Source organism: Polyodon spathula, chromosome 3 (genome assembly GCF_017654505.1).
Source record: "Polyodon spathula isolate WHYD16114869_AA chromosome 3, ASM1765450v1, whole genome shotgun sequence".
NCBI lineage: Eukaryota > Metazoa > Chordata > Actinopteri > Acipenseriformes > Polyodontidae > Polyodon > Polyodon spathula.
The window spans coordinates 90,877,855-90,890,470 of record NC_054536.1 but is presented as its reverse complement, the minus strand read 5'-3'; the positions used below and the strand labels follow the sequence as shown (position 1 = coordinate 90,890,470).

General features: G+C 39.3%; 1 protein-coding gene across 1 annotated transcript in view; it reads left to right on the top strand.

The window, feature by feature from the left end:
- Positions 1-1,583: 1,583 nt before the first annotated feature.
- LOC121313637 (3-hydroxyisobutyrate dehydrogenase, mitochondrial-like) overlaps positions 1,584-12,616 on the top strand; it is a 54,422-nt gene continuing 43,389 nt past the window's right edge. The window contains exons 1-4 of the mRNA XM_041246369.1: positions 1,584-1,688; positions 2,480-2,640; positions 5,151-5,260; positions 6,745-6,866. Coding sequence (XP_041102303.1) covers positions 1,619-1,688; positions 2,480-2,640; positions 5,151-5,260; positions 6,745-6,866 — 463 coding nt within the window. The 5' untranslated portion in view covers positions 1,584-1,618. The remainder of the gene's footprint in view (positions 1,689-2,479; positions 2,641-5,150; positions 5,261-6,744; positions 6,867-12,616) is intronic.

Genomic DNA, 12,616 nt, shown 5'->3' with positions numbered 1-12,616 from the left:
GGAAGAATTTGTCTCCATTTTTATATATGGGTATGATTAATCCTTGATTCCAGATGTCAGGGAAATAACCCACCTTTTGAATTATATTGAGGAGTTTGAGCAGGGCCTCCTGAAGTGTCGGGCTGCTGTGTTTCAGGATCTCATTGGAGATGCTGCCTGCCCCTCTGGCTTTTCTGTTCTGGAGGGCCTGCAGCTTCTCTTTTAGCGCCTGATCAGTGACCGGTGAGTCCAGGGGGTTCTGTCTGTCTTTAATTGACAATTCTATTTGTTTTAGTTTTTCATAACTATTTTTTTAGTCTAATATTTGTTCATTTTGTGGTATTGTTTTGTATAGTTTTTCAAAATGTTCTTTCCGTTTTGAATAGCCAATTCGTCCGGTTTGTTCCAATTTTCCCAGAATCTAATGGACTCCTGGATTTCTGTCAATTGTTTATTGGTGTGGTTGTTCTTTTTCTTTTTGAGTGTTTGTAATTTGTTTATGTCTCACAGTAACTATGGCGTAGATCTTGATTGTCTGGTTGTCTGTGTTTTTGATTTGATAATTGTCGAAGTTGTTGTGTTACATTCTTACAATCTTTGTCAAACCAATTGTTTTCTTTCATTTTTTGTGTTCCTATTTATTTTAAATTTAGATTTTAAAGCTATCATAGACCTGATCAGCCTCTGGATAGACTACTGTGGGATGTTCTGCCGCTCCTCCTGTGCAGTTTCCATGCCTTTTCGAATGGCTATTTATACAGATTCTTAATCAACTAATTATGGCAATTTTAACCAAACACTGAGCACCTGGCGTTTTTTTTTTTTTTTTTATGAAATCACATGACTTGAGCTCAGTATTTTGTTATCCCAAGGAACAATACTACTCAAACAATCAACAAACCTATCTGCTCACTATTTAAAATATAAATAACATTTTGTATTGATGTAAATCTTAAGGCTGTTGCGTTTTGTTTTCATCATTATATATATATATATATATATATATATATATATATATATATATATATATATATATATATATATATATAACGAGCGGTATATATAATATATATATATATATATACACAAGTTCAAAGTAAATTTTCCTCTAGGATTATCCTTTTTGACGTCACTATTTTATTATTTGCACAAAATAAAATGCACGTGTTTCGAACAACAACCATAGACAACTCTCTGTAATCTGTTGCGTCAACTGATCGCAGTTGCAAACTTTCATAAACGTTTCACAGTTACAAACGACAAATTGTTTAATGTATGCACTTTCAAGCAATTTCACAGTGAAAGTCGTTATAGTGTCATTTTCTGTACATATATATATATATAATATATATATATTATATATATTTAGAATATATATCCTATATCTATATCTATCTGTCCTTCAGAAATCATTATCTTTGTTGACTCTCTAGCTTCTCAAAACCAAATCAAAAGCAGAATTTATTGTCATGGTTCATGAAGCAAGCTGAACGGATTTCCCGCCTTTCCAGGAGCGTGATTGGCTCATTCGTAAAGCTCCGGCTTGTGTATGGTGGAAAAGAGTTGTCAATCACGACTTTCCCCTCATTTCCTGACAGGTAACTTGTTACTGAAAAGCCGATTTCAAAGGGAAAGAAGCATGGCTGCCTTCTTTAGGGGATCTCAGAACTTCTTGCAAAAATTCAACAAACATGTCTGCTTTGCAAACGGTAATGGTTTTTTTTTTTTTTTCTTCATGCCCACAGCAGATGTATTACTGTATATACGGTATGTGTCTATATCTGTTGTTTTCAGTTTATATCGGTGGATAACCATAGAACTGACATTGTAGATCGTTCTATAAATTATTCACACATTAAAACGTACGTGTTATTACGGTGCATTGCAAGATTAATATAAAACACACTGCTGTATTTTGTACTTTTTTGGAACGCTGAAAAGAAGCTAGAGATACTGTAAATGCCTGAAGCAAAGTATTCAGTCAGACAGAAAAGCTGGTGTTATATGCTTTCTTCAGTATTGTGCATGCATTACACATTAGTCACAAATTAAACACAGAAAACAAAGATAGATGCAGCTACATACTCGGTTAAAGAAAACTATATTTGCATGCACTTCTTTGGTCACGTCACGTGGGGAGTGAAATTGTCCTTCAACGCCTTCTTTCCTGTCATTAAAAAAACAGCTGTTTCCCAATGACGTGTATTTCAAGCCGTGCTTTCACCATGAAGAAACACTGCTGCAGTAACATGACATGAAAGCAATATGGTAGTACTGCCTAGAACCGTTTTTCAAATGTGTATAGAAATCCACAAACAAATAAAGGTGCACCACCGCCGGTACTTCCGCCGGTACTTATTTCTTTTGTAGATAAATCATTTAAGAGCCTGTTCGCCATAATAGAAAGTCATGCATGTTTATAGCGGCCTGGGTATAAATATGTTAATATTGGGATGCACAATATAGTTGTACAGATTGATTAATACATGTCTTCTTTCAGTTTCTTCCAGGGCCATGGCCTCTAAAACCCCAGTCGGATTCATTGGGTTGGGGAATATGGGAAGCCACATGGCGAAAAATCTCCTGAAGCATGGCTATCCAGTTTTTGCTTCAGATATATTTCCAGAATCTTGTAAAGAAATTCAAGATTTAGGCGCACAGGTAACAGTATCTATTTTTGTTTAGAAAAACATGTAATTAAAGCATTTTGATTATTTTAAAAATAGCTTTTATGTATTATGTGCATTTTACATATAGGAAAACCTGAGACCAACAAAATATTTGGTACGATGTCTTTTAATGTTTTAAAGTAGGGACATTTAAAACACTGATGTAAACTGTGGCGTTCTTTATATACACCTATGTTTGTTCAATGCATTGTATTTCATTTATTGATGTGTGTTCTGTGTTTTGAAAAAGAGGTTTCATTCTTGGTTTTCTCCATTTCTAATTGGCCACAGGTTGGCAGTGCACAGAAAACCCGCTGTGCCTTAATCAGTGTGCCATTTCAAATTGCAATTGCATATCCCATGGTGGGAAATCATTGGGTTGCTCAGTCTGAAGGCTATAGCATGAACAGCCTATGTACAGTATATAACAACATCTGACCATGAAATAGCTTGCATCAGATGATAATCATGCTGAATTAAAAATAGCTTTACTGTTTAATTCTTATTTAACTGTTAACACATCTAGCATAGGGTGCTATGTAAGATTTTAACTTGCTCATGATCAGAGCAATCAATAAGAATAATTATATAGCTAAATGCAACATCATTTATGTCTTTTGCGAGTCGTTGGATAGAAATAAAGTAATTTCAGATGGCTGTAGCACATCAACACCAGGTTGTACTCTCTCTCTCTCTCTCTCTCTCTCTCTCTCTCTGTGTATATATATATATATATATATATATATATATATATATATATATATATATATATGTGTGTGTGTGTATATTATATATATATATATATATATATATATATATATATATACATACATACATACTCACACACAGCAAAAATGTTGCTCTTGTGGATGAGGAAAAAGTTACAAGAAATTATTTATTTCAACGATTTATTTTAATTGAGGCACCTTTAGCACTAATAACATCTTTTAAAAGATAAGGATATTTGTCAATGAGCATTTGGCATGATTCTTTAGTGATTTGTTGACCGTTGTTCAATGCATAATTGTTCCAGTTCATTCAAATTCCGAGGACTTCTCTTGTGCGCCACCACCTTCAACTCATACCAAAGATTCTCAATCGGATTTAGATCAGGACTTTGACTAGCCATTCCAGAACCTTGATTTTATTCTTCTTAAATCATTCTGAAGTAGATTTTTGATGTGTGCTTTGGATCGTTGTCGTATTGGAACGTCCAGTTGCACTTTAAACCAAGTTTTGTAGCAGAGTGTTTCAGCTGATTGGCCAATATCTTTTGGTATGCACTGGAATCCATTTTACCATGTATTTGAACTACATTGCCTGTGCCATTCCTGTGAAAACCAGCCTCACAAAGGATATTCCCACCTCCATGCTTGACAGTAGGTATGGTGTTTTTTTCTTTGTATGTCTCACCAGACTTTTCCAAAAGTAACGACTATCAGCGTGACCAAATAGCTTTTTATTTATTTATTTATTTATTGTTTGTTTGTTTCATCAATCCACAAAACTTCGACCAGAACTCATATCCACCATCCAAATGCTGTTTTGCAAACTTTAGCGATTGTCCTTGTGATGTTTTCCTAAGACTGGCTTTTTCCTTGGCCTGCGACCATTGAGACCTTCACCATGCAATACTCTACCTGTGGTTGAAATGGAAACCCCAGTCCCACTTGCAGCCAGTTCACTTTGAATATCTTTGCAAGTCAATTTTGGATTGTTAGTAACCTTTCTCACAGTTCTTCTACTTGTTGGTCAAAAAACCTTCTTTATTCCAGACTGAAGGAGTGTTGCGACAGTACCACGAGTCTTGTACTTCTTGGTAATATAACAGAAGTTGAAATTGGGATACTCAAATGCTTGGAAATTTTCATGTATCCTTCTCCAGCTTTATGACAATAATTTTCTGCCTAAGGTCTTCAGATTGCTCTTTACTTTTTCCCATATTGATTTATTGGTAATGACAGCAATCATCCTATGCCTTACCCTTTTATACCCTCTAAAAATGTTCACCTACAATCCAGCATTTTTGTAGACTTTTCTAGAATTAGGTTCTGCATTATCATATTGAAATTTCTAGACAATACTGTCATAATATCAAATGGTGTGATTACTTTTGAATGAACATTGTTGGAGTTTTGCAAACAGATTGCAGAAATAACCTTTGTCATCTGTTTCTTAACTTTTTTTTGCTTCATCCACAAAAGCAAAACTTTTGTTAAGAGATTTTTTCTAAAATTCTTTATTTTGAGAATATTATAAATTTCCTTTGGGGTATGTAAACTTTTGACTACAAGTGTGTGTGTATTTTCATGTGATGCTGAAATATATTTTATCAGACTGAAAAGTGGTATAAATCTTAGCCAGTCTGTTTATTCTAACATACTTTTTTTAAATTTATATATTTATTTATTTTGTTCTTGTTCTACACAATCTGGAGGGTGGGTGTTCAAACATTAATTTCATAACACATCTATGTAAGTATTTATTTATTTTAAATCCCAGGTCTTGGATTCTCCAGCAGAAGTTGCAGACCGAGCGGACAGAATTATCACCATGTTGCCCTCCAGCCCGAATGTAATAGAGGTGTATACAGGGCTAAAGGGAATTTTGAAGTAGGTGGCTCTGTTTATACAAGGTGCTATGTTGCAGAACAAGAACATGTCTCGACTTAACTCTCTGGTTCTTCACCAGCGAGCATTTGTAAAAGATACATTCCCTAAATGGCAGTTCATTCAGCATATTTAAAGATCTTAAACCTCAAAATGTGAACAAAATTAGGTTTAAAGCAAACAGTCTACCTATCTGACTAACTTGATCTTGGCGAGTCTATTTCACATATAATTCAATGAAATACCTCCTTTATCATGCACTCGAAAGAAATCCCCTACTTCCCCATTTGTCTAAACTGTCCAGTTAGGAAATTAGCACTTGCTCTGTTTGTGCAGTCCTTTTTATTAACGTTTGCTTTTACTACAAGCGCAGAGGCAGACGTATGGTTTATGCAGTTAAACATGGACTGTTGTCTTGCCATGCTTTCAATATCTCAGTTTTTGACTAAATTAGCAGCCCACAAAAGCGCATTTCTCTGAGTTAAGCGTTCCTAATTGTTTGTATGTCCTCTGAGAACTAGAAAATGCATATACTGTAAAAAAAAATAATTAAAAAGCCAACTTCATAAAGACTCATAGCAAAGTCGGGCCACTGATAATCAGGATTTCTGCTTAAATGTGATAGAACCCTGGAGCACAGTTCATCTCAATGCTGTTTATGTTGTTTAATTGGGATGTGACTTTGTTTATTTGGGATACAGTATTTTCAACAGAAGAACAGAACAATTTTCAGAGCAAGACAGGTTTGTGCAGTTAAGTGGTTACGTCGTTACGCTGTGAATTGCATAAACCACTTTGAACTCTTGAAGGAGCTGGAGGCTGCTGTGGCAAAGAGGTGTGTCAACATCACAGGCCTCTCCTAAGATGTGGCTTCATTCTTTTTTTTTATTTCATTTCAGAAATATAAAAAAAAGCATTAATTTAGTTCAGGAATAAAAAAAAATGACTTCTTTCAAATGATGTGATGTCATTTAACAATAAAAAGAAATACTCGTCTTGTACAAGTTGTAAATTGTGAATGTAAGTGTGACTGAGGTCCTCTCAAATGCCTCTCGTTTAATTGGGACAGCCGTTTATTCTGATAAAGCAGCACCAACTGTACCAGATATAGAGACTGCCACATTGTGCTTTGATTGTTGGAGCTGTTGGATTGAACTTCAGAAATCTGAAGATTTTAGCAAAGAGGTCAAGATCAACTTTTACTTTTTTTTTAAATAAAAAAAGTAAAATGCACTATATTTGTTGCATTAAAACTATGTAATAGCTTTCTTTATGAATGAATATGGCCTTGATTTTATGTTATCCTTTGGTTTTAAGCTATTGCATACATTTTACATTTATTCCTAAATAGGCTTTGAAAAAAAAACTATTTTACAGTTTGGTGTGTGTGCCAGTATGCATGACCTCTGGATCTGATTTCTGTGTTTATTACTACCCTTCTGCCCCTGTGTGCCACGCTGCTTGAACTGTATTTCATTATTTTGCAGGAAAGTGAAGAAGGGTTCACTGCTGATAGATTCCAGTACTATTGATCCTTCTGTTTCCAAGGAAATGGCCAAGGAGGCTGAAAAAATGGGAGCAGTGTTTATGGATGCCCCAGTGTCTGGAGGTAAGGAGCTATGAAAGGTTGAACGTGATATTGCAGATTATCACAGTTATTATAGACTATCGCCACCGGACCTTTGATTCTTTACCTACAGTAGACATAAACCAGGTGAAATTGTGTATGTACCAGTTGCTTGAAAACTTAAGGTTGGGGTCTCTTGCTAGCATGTTAGTTTTTTTTTTTTCAAATTTTTTTTATTGTGATCTTCATAGACAAAACAGTATTGTGATCTTCATAGACAAAACAGTGCAATTTAGAATGAATGGCTATAAACCTTGAAGAATAATACTAATAATAATAATAATAATAAATCACCTGGAAAAAGAATAGCACAGTATTAAGAGGCTGTATGGTTGCTTCGGAAGCACGTTGGTTGATTCAGTGGGTGACTGCAATGAACTCTACATGTTTGTATCTGAGGTATTTTGCAAGTGTTGTGTATAGAATGGGCGACTGCACCTTAATTGTGTACAGCTGTAATATTGGAAGTAGCATGCTGCATCTCACTTGCTTAAGCCCTGGACACACTGCCCGATGCGATCAATAGCTACGTGATTTTTTCAGTCTCAACGGGCAGTGGGTTATGCTTACAAGATCGGGCGATCGATTTCAATGGGCTCACAGGTTTAAACATGTTAAATATTTTGCAGTGCGATTCCGCTCGCAGGAACTCAACAACCAATGAGGTCATATGACACCAAATGTCAAAATATATCCCTTTAATAAGTACAACACATATGCAGCCACATCTGGATAGCAGTTCAGCTACTGTGTATTCTGCAATGTTGATTAGACCATTCACTATAGCAACATACAGTTAAGGAACCCAGTATCACGATTTGTAGACAATAGTAAAAGAAGCTTGTTATTTTTGTTTTAAAGTACAAAAATAGTACTAAATATTTCTGCATTTCCTGGTCATTGCTTATTTTTTGTTTAATTGGGGTCTAACTGGATGACGAGTATCACATCGTAGTTCTCGATCGTGAAAAAAAAAAAAGAAAAAGTGAATGCATATTGTTGAATAAAACTCTTGCAAGTACACAAAGAAATTGCTATTGTATTTGTAACTAATTTAAACATGCAATGTGGTAATTGAATGAGCTCATAGTGCTGCTTGGTCTTTGTCTAACTTTGTTTACATATTGGAGCACCAAATTCACCAGTCAGAATATTTGCAAAATGCATTATGTACACCTGTGTTTGTTCAAGTTTGCAGCTATAGGCTACAGTATAAAAAAGGTGAAAAGTCAAAGGTCAAACACTTCCTCATATCGTTTGGGTAAAAAAACTATACAGATGTGTCATGAAGTGTTCCATGTTTTTGTTTTTTATCTTAAAGAAATCTGGGAATTTTTCATGTTTTATTTTACATATATTAAAATAGGGATGACATCTGTAAAAAAAAAAAAAAAAAAAGTTTTAAATTTTAAACCAGTAAAAATCGGAGGGGAAAAAATCTCAGTATACACATTTTGCATGTGGAATATGATGCGTAGCAGTTTCTGATTAATAATGTCCCTGGCATGTATGATGAAGCAGAATCTGTGTAAGTCGAAGCCACGTTTTCCCAAGTTAACTGGTACTTTGCGAATGTTTGGGCAATTGCTGTGCTGACGGAAGTAGTATTTACAGAAGGTATGAGCATAACATGACAGCACAAAATAAGCCAGATTTATTCACCTTGAAATCATAAAAAGAAAAGAATTGACAGAACTGGGTGGTGCAAGCCATCAAGAGACGCCTCAAAAATCACACTGGATGTTTCCATCTGCGTTCCTGTGAAAGCGATGGCTTGAGCGGAGACAACAGAACCAGGAAGTAATTGAACACACTGCCAGACTTTGTTTTGGGGAAACCGATTGCTATGGCTGTGCTCGGGTATTTATTAATAAACACTTATACCAAGTAAACACAGCACAAACAAAAGGGCACAAGGGCCAAAACAAAAAAGAACAGAACACCGAACAACGAACACAAGTGGTCTGCTGGTTACAGCTCCCAGCTTACGTAGTAATTGTATTTTATATATTTTTGGTCGCACAGACTCGCGTCTTCCGTCTTGCCTCTCACACTCTCCACCGTTCACTGGCAGATGGTAGCTCTTTATAGTTTACAAGCCGAGAGGTTTAATTAGCTATCAATTATCCTATTACCCCTCGGCTAGTGTTTTGCACATGTTATTCAATAATTAGTAGCTGATCAGTCATGCATTCCCACGAGAGTAGGCTATCCTTAATACAACATACACAAATAATAGTGGACAGCTTTTTGTCCACCCTGCAAATAATAACAATACACATTTATACAACAATAATAATAATAATAATAATAATAATGATGATGGATGGCGCACACACATTTATATACAACAGGGTGGGCATCTGGTCACAGTTCCATATAAGTTTACCAACTAAAGCATCACCATATTCTGTCATATTTAAGATTGAGATTGTCGGCGTTAGGCAGTCTTAGCTGATGGACAGAAGGTACTGTCACACAAAGTCACCAATACATACCTCTCTGCAATATACAGTGGCTTTCCAGCAAAGCACAGAGCTCTGACAAACTCGTTAACCGTGATTCTGCGCTTTCTTTTTAAGCTGCATAAATGGATTGCTTGTTTCTCAGTTCACTTTATTGTTTGTTTAATGTTCTTCTGTCAGCGCAAACGTGTACCTCAATGCAGCAGTATTTCCAGCACTGTGCATCCTCTGCCTCATCTCACCCACTTCTGCTATTTTTGCTTTTTGAAGCATTTTTTCTCTTGAATATTCATAAACTGATTTACATTTTCTTTCCATTCCTCATCAACTAAAAATATATTTTCGTGTAAGTATTTCAGTTTAGTTTTTGATCAAGCTAGTAGTTACTACGCCCATCATTTGCCACAATAATCAGACTTTGATTGGCCAACATAATCAGGTGATAATGTTTTTGTGAAATGACAGAGAACCACATTTTGAACATTATCTGATCCAATTTTTTTACAGTGAGAGGAAGTTGATCCAACTTAACACAGTTAAGGCAACTGGCTGCCTTATCTCAGTTAAGTTTTATTAAAGTTGATAAGTTGTGTGAAGCTGGACTGTTAAGTTAGACGAACAAAGCCAGAAGTTGGGAGTACTCGCTAATTTTAACTTTGGTCAACAAACTGTTGATTTTAATCAACAAAACAGCAAATTTGTTCAACATAACACTTTGAGTTGAGTAAACTAATTTACATGTGTTTACTAAAGTTTGTTTTACTTGGATGGTAGAGTTGGGAAAACAAGGCTAAGAGTTGTACATGCATGGTAATTTTTATGTTCTATGGAATAAGAAAATTAGAGTTTTGACAAGAACTTGCTGATAATGATAAGTACGCTGACGGTGTCTGTCGCGCTTGGGATGGAGGTGGAACGCATTGAGCCGCACGAAGTAGACCCAGCTGAATGGCTGATATGGCTGCTGCCATCAGGCCCAGAAGTTTCTGGCACATTTCGAGAGTGGCCTACGATCCTTATTGAAACAAGGAGAGGCTCTCTTGGATAACTGCTACTCTGTCGTCCGACAGGTATGCGCGCATCTTACTGGAGTACAGCTGGAGCCCCAAGTATATTGTGCACTGTGCTGGTGTAAGCCGACTATTTGCATCGTTGATGGTGAGGCCCAGCCACACCATATGCTCTGTCACGACCACCGTGTGTGCCACTGATGTAGTCTTTCTGGTGCCCAAAAAAAGTACCTCAAGTACTACTTCTCTGCTTGGTAGGTGGGGTTTACGGGATGAATGTCTCGCAGCAAGATGACCACTTTGTTATGAAGTACTGAGGCCTGGAGAGGGTCTGTCATGAAAGTATTTGTGATTCCTCGACAGGGAGGTGGTCCCAAGCAGAACTGGAGAATGTAACTCTTGTGGACGGTGGCGATCACCCAGGTATCCGAGTTGCAAGCGTGCCAATAATACAGCTGGTGTGCCGAGAAGGGGTTCTGAGGCCACAAGCCTTCAGGGGCCCTGCTGGGGCGGATCGGTCTGGGGCGGCTGCCTAGGGTGGTGCGTGTACTGGCCATGATGGGCAGGTTGTTCGCTGCTGGTGTGCCCTGTAGGCAATGTCTAAGGTCACCGAGCAGAGCCGTGGGAACTGGAACTGTCCTGGTGACATTCCGCGTCTGAGGAGCTCATCTGCAGTTTGACCTGCACCACACAGGAGCGCGGGGAGGGAACAACTCGGCCATTTACCGGGACGCTTCGCGTTCCCAGTAGGATCTCTGCAAGATCTTCTCCACGGCTGGCCCAAAGGCATGTCTTGGGGATTTAGGCGCGCCTAGCAATGCAGCCTTATCCGTGTCATAATCTCTGGTTTGTGACAGCCATATCTATCTACGAGCCACCACTAGGCTAGCCAGGCTCTAGCCAAGAGCTTGGCCTTGAAGGCCGGATATATGTAGCAGCATGCTGGACAGGAGGCTTAGTTCGGTGGCCACGGGGTCAGGGAGTGGGGCATCACACAGGATGCTGTCCATACAGGCCATCAGTATACCCGCCATGTTCGCCAGGCGGGTTACCTGTGCCTGCGCTGCGTACGGCTGTTTTAAGTAGTGGCCTCTCTCTCTCGCAGGTCATAGTTCTGCTATCTGACTACCACGACAGGTGAAGCCCAGTAGCTGTTTAGCGGCTCGATCACTCCCACCTCCTGTATTTCTTGTAGGATCTTCCTGGCCACCTCGCGTCTGAACAGGGGTAGTCAGGATGGTGGTTCTCGACTGGGCAGGGAGTGCCCTGTGCCACTCCGATATTGGACCAGGCCTGTCCGTCCCCTTCTTTGGGCCGGACTGCAAACAGGTGTGCAAACTCCTGAAAGAGCACACTGAGTTGGCTGCACTCTTGCGCATTGTCCCTCTTCACTGTGTTGGTACACACCCTCCATAGCCTCACTAAGGCGGCTGTCTGCCCTGGGGGCACGCTGTTTGCAGGAGCTGACACTTTCTGGGATCTGGGGGGTGGTGCTGGTGTCTGTCGCCACTCTTTCGCTCAGCTCTCATTTTTTGCAGGAGCCCTTGAAATGGCTGATGCTTTCTGGGATCTGGGGGATGGTGCTCTGCTGTGGGCCTGTGCTGGGCTCGCGCCATTTGCAGGAGCCCTTAAAAGGACTGGCGCTTGCTGCGATTTGGTGGGGGGGTGGTATGCTTTGATGCTTTACTCTTGGTGCGCACCATTGGGAAAGATCCCTTAAAAGGACTGGCGGTTGCTGGGACTTTGGAGGGTTCGGGGAGACTGGCGGTGGACCCTGCTCTAGCTTTCCGCTGGTGTTTCAAACCTGATGGTGTTTGCTGGAACCCTTGAAAGGGCTGGCAGGTTTCAGGGTTCCTGCAAAGACTGTTGCGCTGGGTGGGGTGGTTGGTTCAACTAGCAGGAGTGTTGGGCCTGCCCCAAAGGTCACCATCCCTTTCGCCAGATCTTGCCACCCTCTCGTCTCTTGAAGGAAGTGCAGCCCCAGGATGCATTGGTCCTGAATGTCAGTAACCCAGACCTCCTGGTCGAAGGCAGTACCCTCAGACGCAGCTGCGATATGACTGTACCTTGCATCGGGGATAGTTGTCCCGTCACCGTCTGTAGTTGCACCGCTGTGGTTGCCACTGTACCCCGGCTGGTCTGGCCAGCCTGCTGAAGGATGTCGGGTCTGACCAGGGTGATGGTGGATCCAGTGTCTGTTGGCGTGGTGCAGTGCACACCCTCCACCTTGCAGTTCAGATAGATGTGCCCCGATACT